At 41.6% G+C, this 17,204-nt stretch overlaps 2 protein-coding genes across 2 annotated transcripts; both read right to left on the bottom strand.

Moving 5' to 3' along the window:
• Positions 1–516: 516 nt before the first annotated feature.
• On the bottom strand, positions 517–3,150 carry LOC111235991 (myoblast determination protein 1 homolog). Its single transcript, XM_022764572.1, has 3 exons — positions 2,493–3,150; positions 1,355–1,436; positions 517–740 (listed from the first exon to the last, which is right to left on the bottom strand). Exons 1-3 carry the CDS (start codon positions 3,081–3,083, stop codon positions 517–519), a joined length of 897 nt encoding a protein of 298 aa, XP_022620293.1. The 5' UTR covers positions 3,084–3,150.
• Positions 3,151–6,086: 2,936 nt separating this feature from the next.
• LOC111235996 (ferritin light chain-like) lies at positions 6,087–11,364 on the bottom strand. The gene is made up of 3 exons (XM_022764579.1): positions 10,992–11,364; positions 9,837–9,983; positions 6,087–7,503 (listed from the first exon to the last, which is right to left on the bottom strand). The coding sequence occupies exons 1-3, from the start codon at positions 11,160–11,162 to the stop codon at positions 7,213–7,215; spliced, it is 609 nt and encodes a 202-aa protein (XP_022620300.1). The 5' UTR covers positions 11,163–11,364; the 3' UTR covers positions 6,087–7,212.
• Positions 11,365–17,204: the final 5,840 nt, after the last annotated feature.

Below are 17,204 nucleotides of genomic sequence, written 5' to 3'. Positions count from 1 at the left end.
AATTTTACAGCTATTGGATTAAGACTGAAGTAAGATTTAGGAATAAGGTTTTTGTTTGTTCCAGACCCTTTTCCAGAGCTTTCGACCATGTCTCACGATCTTCATCAGCACATGGAGCATGCTCAGTAACTATAAAATCTATAAAGTGTGACTATAAAATATCAAACTCTCTTTGTTGATGAAAATTTTGAGTTGTGGCTAAAAGCCCTCGAAGCCTTTTTATATAAACTAATATTTCCAAGTTTAAGAATTAACTTTTTTGTTTTTTTTGATTGTTTGTTTTGTGGCAGGAAGGAGATTCCATACTTGAGCTACAGGGAATAAAAACAGATGTGGAAGGATGTTGAAAAAACTGCATTAAAAACTTTACAGCTGCTGCAAACAGGTTGTGAAGACTCAGTTCATCCTAAATAACTTGTAAAAATCATCTGTGTGTGAGTGTGTGTTTATGGTGTGAGAGGATGTGATTGTCCCAGGTGTGTGTGTGTGTGTGTGTGTGTGTGTGTGGGAGCGGGTCTATAGGACTTGGTAGATCAGGTTGGGGTCCTGGCTGGCGGTCGGAGAGGGGACATGGTGGACGGGTCCGGGGGCCGCTGTCTCGCCGGCCGGGTCCGTCGGCGGGGACCCGGAGCCGTCGGCGGGCGGCAGCAGGCTGCTGTTGTCGGTGGAGATCCGCTCCACGATGCTGGAGAGACAGTCCAGACTGGAGACCACCGAGCTCCGGTCACTCTTCAGACCACCTGATGATGCCAAACACAACGGTAATAAATCATGTGTTTGTTTTATTTTGGTTTTCTACATGTTTTTATTGTAATATTTATAAGTTCAACAAAACTGTTCCGAAAAATAAAGAACAGTTCATTTCATGTAATTCACTAACAACATGGACGTTTGTAAAAACAGCAACAAGAACAAAACAACTAAAGATCTTAATTGAATTGAATTGTCAGTTTAATCTTAAGATGATTTAATCATCAAGGTATCACATGTAATTTTCTATCATTACCTTCATATTATTACCTCACAATTATAATATGTTGGTAAAAATATAAATGATCTTTTTTTTCTTTTTTTCTTCTTTTACAGTTTTTTTGTCTCATTAATATATAGACAAATGCCATGATAATAAACTATATACTGTACTACTGGGCTTCTTAAAATGTGTCTTCAATAACATTTATGATGGAAAGAAGTTCAGTTTTATTGTTTCATTGCCTCATTAACTTGATGTTTTTATAACTTCTTCTATTTGCTTTTCTCTGTGAACTCTCTGTTTTATTACCAGAGGTGAATAAAGGGCTTTATTATTTTTAATTAGCAGTCCGTGTGATTGGTCAGTTCCCTGGTTTCTTACCTTTTGGTGTCTGGGAGAAATAAGAGCTGCTTTCATAACTTCCTCTCCTGGTGGACTGACAGGTCGGCCCGTTGAAATCCGTCTGAGGAAAGAGAGAGTTTGATTTAGAAATGAGGTTTTACAACATGTCAGACTGTAATCATATAAACAAATGATTTTATGATCTATTTTAGAGGAAATCTGAGGCCTAAATGTTGCACAACAGAAAAATAAATCCTTTTATCCTTTAAATAAAGAAAATATTAAAAGGTGAAGTGGAGGGAAGAAAAGGTAGAAAAAGCCGCATTAATCTTTGAAATACATTCACAACACACTTTTGACCCTCATACACAAATGATAAATTATGTATGATCATTTATTTTATTATTATTATTTAGACATTTTTTCTTGCGGTTGAATTATTGTTAAATAACGAAAATGACGAAAATAAACGCCTGAGCGAAAAATTACGTTAAATATTTCGTTAAACTAAAATTTGTTTTTCGATCCGTTTCCCGCTTCAAGTCGATTTCAACAACGTTTCTCTGTTTTAAAAATAACGGCGGATTTTTCTCCACGTGAAAAAGAGAAACAGACCTGAGCTCCGATTTTCTCTAACGAAATACAAACATGTGACACAACAAAACTAATGCTGTGAGATGACACTTCATTTTCTGTATTTAAACAGTGAGGGGAAAAAACTAGTGGAAGAAGTTCATGAGCTGGAATGGAGGGAAAATATCTTTCCCTTTCCCTTCTCACATAAAATCACAGATAATTACAGAGTTATATCAAAGTGCAGAAGCTCGTGTGTGTGAAGCTGCTGGTTATTAAATTAAACCTCTGATGTTACACTGAATTTACACCCAGAAAATCTTCACTTTCAACCAAAAGTAGAAAAGTTATGTTGGTAAAAGTCGATTTCTCATGGATCAAAATGACCCGTGGAAATTGTAGAAATGGGAATTTAAAGTTCAGTCACCAGCGACTAAGAGATGAAGACACATTACAACAGATGAAATCTAATAATGAGTGAAGAAATAAACAGTACATTTAAACAAAACCGAGAAAACAAACTAATCCGTGCGTAAAGAGGCGCTGGAGAAACTTTGAGACTCCCCTCTCCCCCTCTCCAACACCTGTCGGTCCCTGAACTCACCATGCCGTCGGAGCAGTTGGAGCGGGGGCTGGAGGCGTCCGAGTCCCCGCTGTAGTGCTCCAGCACCGGGTAGAAGCCGTCGTCCTGCCCGCCGCGCAGCAGCGCCTGCAGGGACTCGATGTAGCTGATGGCGTTGCGCAGGATCTCCACCTTGGGCAGCCGCTGGTTGGGGTTGGCGGTCGTGCAGCGCTTCAGGGTCTCGAAGGCGTCGTTGACCTTGCTGAGCCGCCGGCGCTCCCTCAGCGTGGCCGCCTTCCTCCGGTCCGCGTTGGTGGTCTTCCGCTTGCAGGCCTTGCAGGCCCACAGCAGGCAGCGGCCCGCCTGGTGGTGCCCGCTGGGCGCGCGGACGTGTTCGTCGTCCTCCACCTCGGCGTGGTGGTGGAGGTGCAGGAGGGAGGACGGGGAGGAGGAAGAGGAGGAGGAAGGGGAGGATGAGGTGGAGGAGGAGGAGTCGTCCGGCTTCAGCAGACCCACATGGACCAGCCGCGGGTCCAGGTCCTCGAAGAAGTGCATGTCGCTGGTGTTGAAGCACGGGTCGTCATAGAAATCATCAGCCGCGGGGATGGGGAAAGAGATATCCGACAACTCCATGGTTCAGTCCCCCAACACACCAACGAAGAAGAACAATCCAGTGAAGGAGACAGGGGAGTCTGCAGCCAAAAACAAACCACAGAAGAAGAAGAAGAAGAAGAAGAAGAAGAAGAAGAGAGAGTTTTCTGGGGGAATGTAGAGTCCTGTCACAAACTGTTCTGTCCCTCAGCTGTCGACCTGGAGCTTCTTATACCTGGGACATTAGCGGGGGGCGGGGTCAGGGCAATGAGGTCCTCTGAGGCCTGACCAATCAGAGGGCAGCGGGAGGGGTTTACAACTTCACGGTAATTAGTGTACAATTACCCCTAACAGAGCAGTAAGAGCAGGGTAATATACTGCTGCTCACAGTGGGGGACAAACATGTGGGAGTTTAACACTGACAACAAAGTTATTATTAAAATCACAACAGACTTTTTCTTTCTTCTTTTCTAATAATTTATTTTATTCTTCATAATATTTCAATTTCAATATTTTCTTTCTTTTTTAAAATATTTTAATGCAGTATGTGAAGCACGTTCAGTTGCTTCTGTGTGTGAAATAAACTTCAACTCATTTTAATCTAAAGCAGACTGAGTTTACTCGTGATGAAATGTGGTGAATAAATAAACAATATTCGTTTTTATATGGGAGTGGTTTGAAAAAGAGAATAAATATAAGAGATGTGAATGAATCTGTTCAATCTTCAGCTACAGGCCCAATGAATCTGTACAAATAAAGTCAAACATGTAACTGTAGTGCTACTAAATGATTAAAAATAAAAACTAAAATAACTGGAGGTGTAATAAATAACAGACTTTAATGTTTCGCATTTATAAGTGTATGAATATTATACATACACATTATAATGCAGCTGTAAGCGGATAAACTGTATGTAATCTGTATGTATGTTTATAACATTTGTTATTACTGCTGTATTTTACTAAAACCTGGAGTTGTAGTTGTGATGTGTTTTATAAACCACTGATTAAATATTTATTTATTGCTTATCAATTCTAAACAAGAGGACCTAAAGTTATACATAATAATACATAAAACTAAGAAGAATAACATTTTAGAGGAATTTAAAAAAAAAAAGAAGAAGCAAATTCTTAAAATGAAGCAGAAATATTTTAGATAACGAAATTTCTCACAGCAGGAAAATAAAGTAGTGAAAATCTAATTCAAAGCAGAAAACTGAGGATGGATTTTGTTAAATGTTGTTTTTTGCAAAAACATTGATGATAATTGAAAACACAGTGTTAATCGTGTCTGAGAGGAGTTTTCTGGAGTCGAGCGTGTGATGCAGATGAGCTGTTTTGTGTTGATGATGCAGCGCTGCTTCATTTTTACTGAGACATGTCACATCCAAACTTAGCAGGAATGTCTGCGTCCTCTCCTCACATTTCACATCTTTACAGAGCCAAACACCATTTTAAAGAGTGTTAATACTGCATGAAAGTGTGAACTCAGTAATCAAGTTAAATGTCATTGAGTTTATTTATAGATGAGTGTTTCTGTCAGGAGAGACTCACGACCTCCTCCTCTCTCCTCCTCTCTCCTCCTCTCTCCTCCTCTCAGCTGTCATCACCGCACACAAACACCCACAAACATTTAGATGCAGATTTAGTGATTTTTCACAGAAACCTGCAGCAGAGCTTTCAGATGAGTCGTGCAGCTGCAGCGGCGGCAAGCAGCAGCTGGAGGGCGCTGCAGAGCAGAGCCTGAGACGAGATAACGCCTGCGGTCTTTGCCCTGAGCAGAGTCTCGCAGGCTGTGAACTCACTACCCATCAACCTCTGCCAGTCATGAGTGACAGATGGTTAGAAGCTGGACTCTGTCGATGCTTTAAGTGTCTCAGGAAATATTCAAACCCTGTACTCAAAGGATTATCACTATCACTGCGACATGACTGACAGGTCGTCTACTACAAATCTTCACCTCACACAACGTCTAAATACATTTTACTGCTATTCACATTTTACTGTCATTCATTTTTACTTTCATTGATTCTTAGTTGAGAAATATTTAAGAACATTTCATCTTCTGCAGCCGATAATCAATTAACGTTGATAAAAAATTAATGATTGTATGTAAGTAAATGTATAAAGCTGTTTATATTGTATTGTATTATATGAAAATCTGAAGCTGTACCAGTATGTGACACATATTTAATAATTGTATTGTATTTTAATATTCTGAAAACTCTGGCAAAACATGTTTTTTGTTCATGTCAATAAAGCTATTTGAATTTGAATCAGAGAGACAGAGAGCTGGAGAGGAAAGAAATACTGATTATTTCCAAACATTTTTCCATCTTTATTTGATACCGTCGTGCACAACGAGCCCCAACTTTAGAGAATCGCAAAAACAAATAAACAATCAAACAATTTGGTACAACACCTCAAACAAGAACATGTGATTAAATGCTTCATATACTGTGAGTAATTCAAATAAAATGATTTTCAGAAACAGAAGATGCGGAGTAGCTCTGTACTTGTAACGTATACTTGTATAAAGTTCCCCTTTACAACCGGCTTCATGTAGGAAACATTCATGTTCTTTAAAAATCATTTATCCAGATTAAAACCTCTTTGGTAACGTACAAGATGTTTGAAAGCTGCTCAGGTTGGTCCTCTGTACATGTTCGTCGCTTTAAAAGTTTTGTAGAAAAATATCTTTAAATTCCTCAAATGAAAATATGAAAAATATAGAAATTCAATATGAAAAACTTTACAGGAGCCTTTCTTTTGGAAAATGTTTTTCATTTTCATGTCGTATCTAGTTTGTTGAACAGCTGCAGAAATGAGACATTAGCAGCAGCGTTGGAGCTATCTGTTGGGTTGCCAGATCTGTGCTAAATCCCCTGTTAGATGAACCCAGCTATCTAGCGAGATACAACATGTAAATCCGTTTTGGAGTTGTTTCAAGGTGCATTTTTTTTTCTCATTTAATGGAGCTGCTTTCAGTTAATGTGCTAAACTTGTCTTTCTCTTTCTGAACTGGTTTAATTTGTTTTTATTTATTTTTTTTTATCAAAAACTGGTGGTTCACTCACTGACCCTCCCATTATTCACTTATAAAAGTTATAACGAGGGAGAGGGAAAACACAAACGCAACAGTCATACCATAAGAATGAAACAAAAAGGTCACAACTTTACATTAACTAACAGTTTTGACAGAAACTTAATGATATTTAAATGAAAATATTTCATGACAAACTTTCAATACTGTAAAATATATGGAAATGGTAGGATACATTTTCTATTTTGATGCTATGCTAGCAGTTTCCCCTTGCTTCTATAGTCTGTGTGCTAAGCTACGCTAAACACGTCCTTGATTAAGTCTTATCTTCTCACTTGGTTTAATATTCTTCCACACTGACACCAACAAAAGAGAGGAAAGACATATTATAAACATAAAGGACATGAAGGTGACGACGTAGCCAAGAGTTTTGGCTGTGTTTTGAATTCGAAACTGAACAAACTAATTTAAACAATATAAAGACAGGAGTTGTTTGAGTGCATTTTGTTTCCTCTTTTAATCAAGCTAGGCTAAACAGCTTCTCCCTGCTATCAGTCTCTATGCTAAGCTAGGCTAAACAGCTTCTCCCTGCTATCAGTCTCTGTGCTAAGCTAGGCTAAACACGTCCTGAAGAATGTTTATCTCTTTCTTTATCTGTTTAATTAAACTTCCTGTTTATCGTAAAGTGCTTCTCCATCCACATGGACTTTTCATTTGTAATTATAAAAGAAATGAAACATGTAACATGGCGTGAACAGGTCACAACGTAACAGTGTTTTGAGTGGTAGCTAATTCATGGAGGATAAAATTTTTTTTTTTTTTTCTTAAACACTTTAATTTATATTCTGGACTTCATTCTGGAAAAAGTTAAAGTTTTGTTGTTGATGGAAAAAAACTTTTTATATCTCTTGTAATCGAGCTAGGCTAGCAGCTTCCCTCTGCTTTCAGTCTCTGTGCTAAGCTAGGCTAAACATGTTTGACTCTGGGGAAAATGGCCGACAAGTAAATTTCTCAAAATGTCAAATTTTTATCTTTTACAGAGGAAAATTAACCCTTTATTCCCTGCAGAGAAACGCCAGAAGGAGCATCATAAACCAATAAAGACTTCCTGTTCAGAGAAGCTGACCGATCATCTGCTGAGCTCTTCCTGCAGCTCATTCAGGATGTACTCCCCGAACCGCCCCGTCTGGTCGCTGGTGCAGCCCGTCCGACGGGCGCTGGTGAGCAGGTCTCCCAGCAGCTTGAGGCGGTCCACCCGCGGCGTCAGGAAGTGGCTCTTCACGACGCTGGCGGTGTGCGGGTCTGCGTGCTTGCGGGCCAACTGGCTCAGCTCGACCAGGACGCCGGCCTCCTCCTTCAGCTGGAGCAGCAACAGCTCCAGAGCCGGCAACACGGCGCAGACCGCCTCGCAGCCCGGCTTCTGGAAACCAAAGATTTCACCTGATCTCAGTTGTTTTGTCTTGAACTTTGCACCATTACAACTATAAGTTCAGTCTTTGTGAACTTTGACGGACTAAAGTCACAGAGTCCGAAATAAATAGAGTTAACTTTGTTACATGACACCCACCATTTTTGTGCACAAGCCCAAAAATAATGCGCCCAAAATAAAAAGGTTACTGTTCTTTAACCCTTTTGATTGCAGTCATAACCCTGGTCTCCTCTGAAAGCTTACTCCTTAAATTTTACAACCAACAGGTCAGACTGAGTAGACGAGGCACAACATGGTAGAAATAAAAGTATTTTTTTGCCTCGCCTGATTCTATCAGTATAAAAACTGAATATAAAGCCTGTGGTGGGACGTTTAGTGTGGAAAACACAAGCCACAAGTCTGAACCAGTTCTACATCAACAGCTGTTGCAGTGATATGGGGATAAAATGCTTTACACAGACTGCACAGATAGAAACAGTGAAATTAGAGCTTTCGAACAATGTGTAATTTGTCATGGTTGCGTGTAGACTGCGTCGCATCGGTGGCACGGTGTATTTTAAAAGGTGGTGCAACATCTAATTTTATATGAACTGCTCCACAAGTAGGAAGGAAGGGGTCATTTTGTTTAGTTCTCCCTCCAACCAATCAGTACCATACACGAGCCTCTTCTTTTCTCGTACGACCTCGTTCTCCTGAACCACACTGAAGGACTTCCTGTCGTCTTGAACAGCCAATCATGGGATAGTTAGTCGTCTAGTGCTGCATTAAAAACATTAAAGTCAAAGTTCACGTTGCCAGAACAGTTGACATTCAACCTGATTGGACTCACTTTGAGTTCAGTGTTGATGAATGTCATCATGAGACCTTTTCCTTCATTGTTTTCATCTCCTCGTTATATTTGTAGACATGATGTGGTGATATGTCATCAGTGTGACTCTAAAATAAAATCACCCACAACAGGAAACATGAAACTAAATCAAACCGCAGTGAGCGGTGAAGGACTCAGAGGCGTTGTCTCGTCAAAGGTGAACTGCACTTGAGAGACGGATAACGAGGTGTCCCAAAACGCTGCTGACTGAACTCGGGCCTCGGTCCTGAAACGATTTTACACGACTCATAAACCTGGGGCGGCGGTCGGAGGCCATGCTGCGACGCGCCAGTGCCACCGCCACCGCCGACGAAGCTGACGGCCATCTGGAAACGCCATCAGCGCCACTGTCCCTCTGCCGCAGCATTAATCTTGCCAATTTTCCGGAACATGAGGGGGGGGGAAATGTACACCCTGATGGGCTTATGGCCAGAGCCAGGGGGGGAAAGGTCTCCAGGGGTTTAACCTCCCTCCCTCCCTCTCTTCTCCTCTGGCCTCTTGGTATCTCAACCCACCCCCCCTCACCCCGTCCTCCCTCGGCCTGAATGAAGAGCTCTGCTCCAAAATGAGATCTCAGCCATTGGGGGGGGGGGCGACACAGCGAGATAGAGAGACACCTGCTCTGACAAAATGACGGATAGCACAGGGGGGAGAATAAATCGTCATGATGGGCCGGTTTGGGAGGAACGGGAGGTAAAACGAGAACGCTGTTACACACTGAAGCTCCTCTGTCTCACAGATAAAGTTCAAATCATAAATTTAGTTTCAAAATGGATCCACAAATCAGCTCTTCACACCAGATCATCTAAACGCCCCTCAGGACCGTGAGGATCCAACAACCCCCCTCCAACCCCCCCACCCCCCCTTCCTTCTGCTTAAGTGTCGCTGGGCAACAGATGCTCTTGACCCTGACCTCTGACTGACCTCTGCATGTTTGTAAGGAGCGAAACTAACTACATTTACTCAAATACTTCACTTACACATCTACTTACTGGTTACTTTACTTAGACTTTACACACAAAACATGTGTTTATCTTTAAAATATATCGCGTATTGTTGTAGATTCAACAAAACAACATGAACTCAACAAGTAGTTAAAGCTCCTCCAGTGTAAAGGTCTGTGTCCATGTGTAGTGTGATTATAGATCAGCTCTAGCTTCTATATTAATACTGTGAAAGTATCAAAGCCTCAGTCCACAGAGAAATGCACACAGCCTGTATTCAGAAACTGAGCCTTAAAACCAGCCGTCAGGACTTCTGGAACTTTGTGATGTCACAACAAAGCAGTCACCAAGCCCCGCCCACCTGGACCCACCATCCAAACCTTGCAGGATTTGGTTTGTTTACCTGAACTCTTCTGATTGGCTGACTGTTTTTTTGAGTGATTAGAAGCTTTTGTGACATTTGACCTTGTACAAACAAAACAGAATGAAGACACTAATTTGTACATTTGTACCTGGATGTCTTTGCCGCAGTAGTTGCCCCCCCTCTCGGCCAGGTAGCCCAGCATGGCCTCGGTCTCGTCCTGCTGCTTCAACGCCTCCTGGTGGAAGAAAGAAGCGACGCGAGGCAGAGCGACGTCGTCCCGCTCAAACACACTGGCCTGAAGGAGATAAAACAAACCAATACTCAGAGTGTTTATGTACTCATCTCCAACCTGTCATTTAAACACCCTCATCGTTTCAAAGATGCTCCCTCGTTGTTTTATGAAGCGTTTATAGCTCAAAGGTCCCAATTAACCATGTGTTAACAATGTGCAACCAAATTCAAGTTTGTCTCCTTTTGAATTCTGCATTTCAAGACTGAACACGTCATGTCAGGTGGAGAAGCTGCTGTCAGCCTCCTGCAGCCTGAATCCTGATCTCCTCATATCCCACAATCCCCTGCACACAGTGGGTCATGGCAGCGAAGCCACTACATGGAGGCTGTTACATTCAGTCATGAGCATATTTAACATCATGTGTTCAAGTCAAATGTCACAAGTGAAGTGGATTTATCTTATTATCTGTTTTTTACTCTATTTCTATCTGTCGCTATTTGTCAAGTCTTATACAATTCCTAAAATACCAAAGAATTTATAGCTTATCAATAATTATAATTAGACATGAGGGATTTCTGTGCAATATCCTTTCAATCAATGTCTATGACTGTATGAAAGTGATTAGAGGGAAGGTCAGAAAAGGTCAGGAGGGTCATGTGTTTACAGTATGTTGGTATGTTGTTTGTTTATATTTTATTTCATTCTTCCTTTGTGGGATTTATTGCATTTTTATTAAATCCACAGCTCATGAAAATAAACTTATTTGGGCAATTAGTAAATGACTGTTCCATTCACGTGGTCAGCCAACCAGTTTTATAGTTATATTATATTATTTTGAGATATTGGAGGAAGTCTGTTGTAAGTTTGTCTTTTCTCTGACTTTCTTTGGTAAAAATCCCTCATCTGATGACAAATCAGTGTAAATGTGTTAAAGTTGGATTATAACGTGGTTAAACAGGTAGTTTCTGGTTTGTGATGTCCTTATTAAAATCCTCCCTGACATTCGTACAGTAGCTGATCTCAGTCTCACGCAGCTGACGACATGTTGATGTTGTTGTTGTTGTTTCCTACCAGAGCCTGCAGTCTGTACGCTCCGTCCAACAGCAGGCTGCTCACCCCGCACAGAGCCTCCTCCACGGCGGCCGGCAGGTTGTGCCTGGCCCGGCTGGTGCCCGCGGAGCTCCGGTGCGTCTTGCACAGCGGCAGGCTGCTCTTTAACCTCTTTCCTGCGGGTTCAGCCATGTTGCCACCGCCGCTGATCCCCGACGCGCACAGTCCGGCCTGAGCGCTGACGGAACCACGACCCGCGGAAGTAAAACAAAAAAAAAATCACAGGTGATAAATAAACAACCCGCGAAACAAACTCTTGTAGAGAAAACGCGTCTTCCTCCAGCAGCCGAGCTGAACCTCGACGGAGGATAAATTTAGCCCCCTTGCATCAACCGTTTCCCGGTCAGCTGCTCGAGTTCATCCGGTGCGACTGAGCTCAGAGCTGCACACATGAAAACAGTAAAACTTACATAAGAGAATCACATTAAAGTGAACATGAGTCCAAACTGACTGAGCTCCACAGATGGAGTCAGTCTGATTTAATCTCTGATTAAACATCACGTTTCCTGGTGGAAGTCACTCAGATTTACTTTAAAGTTGTTCAGAGACTTAAAAACATCAGAAAACAGCTTTTAAACAGATATATTTCTGCTGAAGAGCTCAGGTCCTAATGAGATTATAATTAGTGCTTCGTTAAGGACAGGTTGAGGCAAATAGCAGATAACTGCAAATATCAGGAGAAACTATAAGAAATATTAAACTTGGCACAAATCCTCCTTGGGTATTACTCTGTTTGATAAAACATGCACGTGAGCCACTCAAAAATTCAAGATGGCCGCCAATTCTGGCAAGGAAAATTTTTTTTGCAATAAATTCACCCACAGTTTTTCGATAGGAATGATCTAAGTGTCAAATCATATAGTTAGTACACTGTAAAAAATGAAACCTGTGAAAATTTTAACAGTTTTTTACTTACATTTTACAAATTAAAAGTCCTGCTGAATTAGAACAATCACACAGAGGGAGTGGCCAAAAACCTCATCAGCATAGAAATTATTCTTATTATTTAAAATAATATTAATTTGGCATTAAGAATTGTCAACTACCACCAGATGCCCTTCGACTTTTCCCTCTACTCCTTATCACCTGACTTTCCTCACTCACCTGCACACCTGTTCTCACCTCCCTGTTAGTCTGACAGTATTTATACCCGCCCAGGTTCACCTGTCTGCCTCTGCCAAATTGTCAATGTGCAACTTTATTGTGGTTCATTAGTCTCTAACTGACCTGCCTGAACCCGTTCCTGTCCCTGTTCTCTGCTGCACTTCCTGGTACCTGTGTTTGGGACTAATGCTAATGTTAGCATTTAGCTCAAAGCACTACTGTGCCTCAGGACACCCTCACTGAGCTGTTAGCATCAGAAAGTTACAAGGAGCACAAACTTGTAATTCAGCATGTGTCAACACCTTGAATAAAAATGCAGCCTGCTACGGAAACACCAGAGGGCCAAATTTAAAAAGAACCATTCCTTATATTTATTTATTTATTTATTTATTGCAGATCAGCCAAAATCAATATCTGTATGGGATAATCAGCACTGGACTGCAGCTAGATTTTTATTGGATTAATGAGGCTCAATTTCTCTGTTTAACTGAAAATAAACTTAAATTTTCTTGTATTTAAAAATTGCATCAGAAATAAAAAATAGTTAGGAAATAGTGAGATTTATTATAAAGCTATTTATGTAAATGTGACACTTTATCATGATTGATTTTAGGATCAGCTGATCATCATTGGTTGCTTCTTCTCAGTTGACCCCCCTGGTTCTCCCTCCTCTCCTGTTTCAGTCCAGCTCCTGGATGAGTGACGGGAGGGGCTGGCTGCTCCCCGGGGGTCAGCTGGTCCCCCCCCCCAGACACCTCAGTAATCACCTGGGCCGGACCTGGCTGTAACAGATTACAGACACGCTGCAGGAGGTCGGTCAGCTTCCACCAGGTGATGCTGCGCCGCAGGAGGGCCGACAGAGGGCCGACAGGGGGCCGGACACTGCGGCACATCCATCTGTGCTGCTGCTCTGCTCCTCACTGCTGCTGTCACTGAGGATCCACCCTGAAGGGTTTCTGCAGAGCCATGATGGGGAGGCAGACACCTACTCAGACCACAGAGTCCTCTACATCGAACAGTAAAACTCACTGCGCCTCAATCACCAATATCTTCTTCGGTATTTTCTTAAATTCTTTCTTAAGTTGTTCTTAAGAAAACTCTACGTCAGATTCATGAACGTGTTCTTAAACCGCAGAATTGTGCGCACGTGTGTTCTTCGACTGAAACCGTAAATTGAAAGCGTGTGGAACAGAGGTTATCACCACGACGACGGCAGCCTTTGTAGCAGATCACTGAGAATAAATCAGATTGATCATGTGACGGTGCTGTGGTGAAGTTTGGGGTCGGTCTAGGGAAAGATCATGGGTTGGGTTTAAAAATTTTTTTTTTTAAAAAAGCCTATTTTGTCGAGGTGAGTGGATGTTTGTCGTCATGGTTACAGTAATAAACAGTGGTTAAGGTTATGAAACGACAGATTGGAAGCAGGAAACAAACAGTCGACCTCCTCCTGACACCAACGTTTGTATTTCTCAGTGTGGTACAGAAGAAGTATCATTTGTATCGATGAAGAAAATCAGGTGTCGTAAAAGTGATGTCAGTTCACTCATTCATCAGATTAAACGGCCAATCAGGGACGGTTGCTGATGACGACCATGTCTCTAAATCCAGATTATTTCCACTGAGCGATGAACCTTTCCCTGAGTGAACTGTCTCTGAGTTTATGATCTTCTTCTGCTCTGACTCTTCTCCCACAGCTGAGCTTCAGATGACAGGACTCTGTGATTCACGGTCCTGTGGAGCTCTGCCATTGTTACAACCCCCCAGTCTTACCCTGTGATACACACACACATACACACAGACAGTGTGTGTGTGTGTGTGTGTGTGTGTGTGTGTGTGTGTGTGTGTGTGTGTGTGTGTGTTGGACGCTGCAGCTGTCAACAGACACTCGGAGCTTCCCCTCAGACACTGTTGTTGTTGTCTGGATGATACAACCTCACCTCAGTTATCATGAATTAAAATGAAAAACAGTGATGTAATCCTTCACCTCCACTGCTTCATGATCACGATCGCATCACCGATCATGAGGACAGTTTTGTGTTTAATTAATGTTAGTCAGTTGTTACCGGGGCAACTTCTATTTTTCCTTCGGTCCACATTTATATCATTACGCTACAGACGATTACCGGGGGAGAACAGCTGGACTCTGCCCAGATGTGGAAGTATACGGGCCAGATTCGGGCCGAGGAGCCAGGCGTATGTTGGGCCTGAAGTGTCATTTTGCTCGGAGCCTAGAAACAGTCTGAGGAAAAACTCACCGTGAAACAGCAAATAGTTGTTTTTACAGTTGCTCTATGCTAAGCTAAGCTAAAACACTGTTAGCTCTAGATTCATATTTAACATACAGACGTGAGAGTGGAGCTGATCTTCTCTTCTAACTTTCAGTCAATATGAATAATGATGATGTTCAACAGTAAAAACATCCTGCCTTTCTTCTGTAGAATTAGACGGTTGTATAAGATCCATAATGCATCAGGTATCCAATATTTTCTTATAAGACAAAAGGTCATGAATTAAGATTTATGCGAAGTAGGATACTGTACTGTAAATACGTCGTCATTAAAGAGCATAGATAAAATATTCTTATGTACATGATGCATTAAAATCTCACATTAAAGATGCAAACACAGTAAAGTAATAACACACAAACTAAATAAGTTTACATAAACACACGGGTTCCTGTATGGTGTCATCACATGTTCTCATTTATTTACCATTTTTATTCGTCAATCAATCGTATCAATAAAAATAAATAAGATTTTAAATAACATAAAAAAAGATAAATAAAAAGATGTCTTGTCATAAAATATTTTACAGAGCAGAGATAAATACAGATAAACACAAGATGATAACAAGACAGGAGGCACACACACACACACACACACACACACACACACACACACACACACACACACACACACACAAAGCACTTAATAAACCCAAAATGTGCAGACTGACAGGAGAGGTGTCGGCCTTCACACCTGCTGCCTGCTGTAAACCACCAACACCACAACGACCACATTGTCCTGCACTGGTGGCAGACTACTTTACATATACACACACACACACACACACACACACACACACACACACACACACACACAGGGTGTACTAGCTCGGAGGAGCAGATTTACTGCTGTGCAGCCGGTCGTGTGGTTTGTTGTGTTTGAGTTCAGATTGAACAAACGGATTCTATGACGGGACAATTTGTATTTTTCTTTTCTTTTATCTATTGAAATGTTACTGAGAACAAAGACTTCAAGTTGACGTGATTCGCGCAGTTTGACATCAGACAAAACACAAAATAAAACACAATAAAAAAAAGCAGATAGAGAGTAATATGTCCTCTAAAAGTGATGGATTTTTCCACTTCTGTTGGACATAGACTAGCAGTTTCCATCTGCTTCCAGTCTTTATGCTAAGCTAGGCTAAACATGTCCTCAACCTGCCTCTGTAGGAGACTGATGATTTATTTTCACCTCATTATTCAGTTCAACGACTCGTCGCGTTAAAGCTGCAGTTACTATTTTGTGAACATTTGTGACTGAACTTGTTAACAAACAGTTGCTAATTTCCACATCCAGCTGTTACCAAGCAACAGTATCATTAGAGGTCAAAATTTTACACTTCTTCTGTGTTTTATTTAAAGTGTTGATCCATCAGAAGATATAAAAACCATCTTAGTGTAGTTTTACATCTCCTCTCTCAGGCTTCTCTCTGGAGCTCTAGCACGCAGAGAAACCAAATCCTGCAAGGTTTGGATTGTGGGTCCAGGTGGGCGGGGCTTGGTGACTGCTTTGTTGTGACATCACAAAGTTCCAGAAGTCCTGACGGCTGGTTTTAAGGCTCAGTTTCTGAATACAGGCTGTGTGCATTTCTCTGCGGACTGAGGCTTTGATACTTTCACAGTATTAATATAGAAGCTAGAGCTGATCTATAATCACACTACACATGGACACAGACCTTTACACTGGATGGAGCTTTAATTTAATTAATTTAATTTCACCTGATGAATCTTAGTCTTATATTCCCTCTCTTTCTATTATTATTTCCTATGTTCAGGACAGTGGCATTTTACAGCTGTTTCTCTGAAAACATCTGGATTATGGTGGGAGGGAGTGAAAGCAAATAGATAAACAATGAGCTAAATTTCACAATAAAACACCAAACGTATGACCACAGATCACAGATTAAGTCCAGATCACTATAAAACCTGATCAGTGAACGCCTGCAGAGCTCCACAGATTGAACCGTGGCTCCTGTAGTTGACATATCTGACCTTGTATGAAACATGTCGGGCTCTCAGCGCTGCAGCAGCTTCAGACACAACGTTTGTTCACAGGGTCCCAGCGGACCCCGTACGCTCCTCAGGAACGCCGCCTCTCATTTTGAATTCCTGTCTCTCATCACATGACCCAGCTTATAAATATGTCCCCCCCCCCCCCCCGCTCTGGGCTCATGTCAGGCCTCATGTCTTCATGCTTCAGACAGAACAGCTGGTCCACTAAACAGAACAAAAACAGATCGACTGACTCCTGCAGGGGAACAAAGACTCGTCCTCAGCGCTCACAGGCCGGTGTGAAGCTACTGTGTTTTATGAATGAGTTCATCCCGTCCTGAAGTCGTGAAGTCGATCAGTTCATGATTTATACTCATATCTATCTGAACAGTTTGACTTTATTTCTGTACGAATATTCTGCCACAGGACTGTTCAATATTTTTGGGACCTGAAGAATTTTATAAAGGTTTCTTTGGATAAAACACTCGATGCCCAATCTGCTCCCGATGGTCGGCTGAACAAGAGGCGAACTGTAAAGTACTTTGGATGTCACCCACCCCCCCATAAAATCTCCCCCTCCATAAAAACTCTACACAAACTCAGGAGCACGTTCAGCAGCAGACTCATACGACCTCGCTGCGTTAGGGAACGTTAGGGAATATATCTACCTCTCATCTTGAGTGTATATTTGTGGAATCCTGTGTATTTTTGTCTTTGTATTTTAACTCATGACATTTTAATTTAAATCTATCTATAAACACAGTGTATGAGTGCAGCCCAATTTAACAGGTTTA

This window comes from Seriola dumerili, unplaced genomic scaffold, assembly GCF_002260705.1.
Source record: "Seriola dumerili isolate Sdu_G_001 unplaced genomic scaffold, Sdu_1.0 BDQW01000550.1, whole genome shotgun sequence".
Lineage (NCBI taxonomy): Eukaryota > Metazoa > Chordata > Actinopteri > Carangiformes > Carangidae > Seriola > Seriola dumerili.
Note: the sequence above shows the minus strand (reverse complement) of the source record. Positions and strands in the feature narration are given on the sequence as shown.

Excerpts from the sequence above, each read along its gene's own strand:
- LOC111235991 (XM_022764572.1), bottom strand. The coding sequence starts at position 3,083 with ATGGAGTTGTCGGATATCTCTTTCCCCATCCCCGCGGCTGATGATTTC. Across the intron at positions 1,437-2,492 it reads CCAACTGCTCCGACGGCATG|ACGGATTTCAACGGGCCGAC; the intron begins GTGAGTTCAGGG and ends CTCTTTCCTCAG. Across the intron at positions 741-1,354 it reads TTTCTCCCAGACACCAAAAG|GTGGTCTGAAGAGTGACCGG; the intron begins GTAAGAAACCAG and ends TGGCATCATCAG.
- LOC111235996 (XM_022764579.1), bottom strand. The coding sequence starts at position 11,162 with ATGGCTGAACCCGCAGGAAAGAGGTTAAAGAGCAGCCTGCCGCTGTGC. Across the intron at positions 9,984-10,991 it reads CGTACAGACTGCAGGCTCTG|GCCAGTGTGTTTGAGCGGGA; the intron begins GTAGGAAACAAC and ends TATCTCCTTCAG. Across the intron at positions 7,504-9,836 it reads ACTGCGGCAAAGACATCCAG|AAGCCGGGCTGCGAGGCGGT; the intron begins GTACAAATGTAC and ends TTTGGTTTCCAG.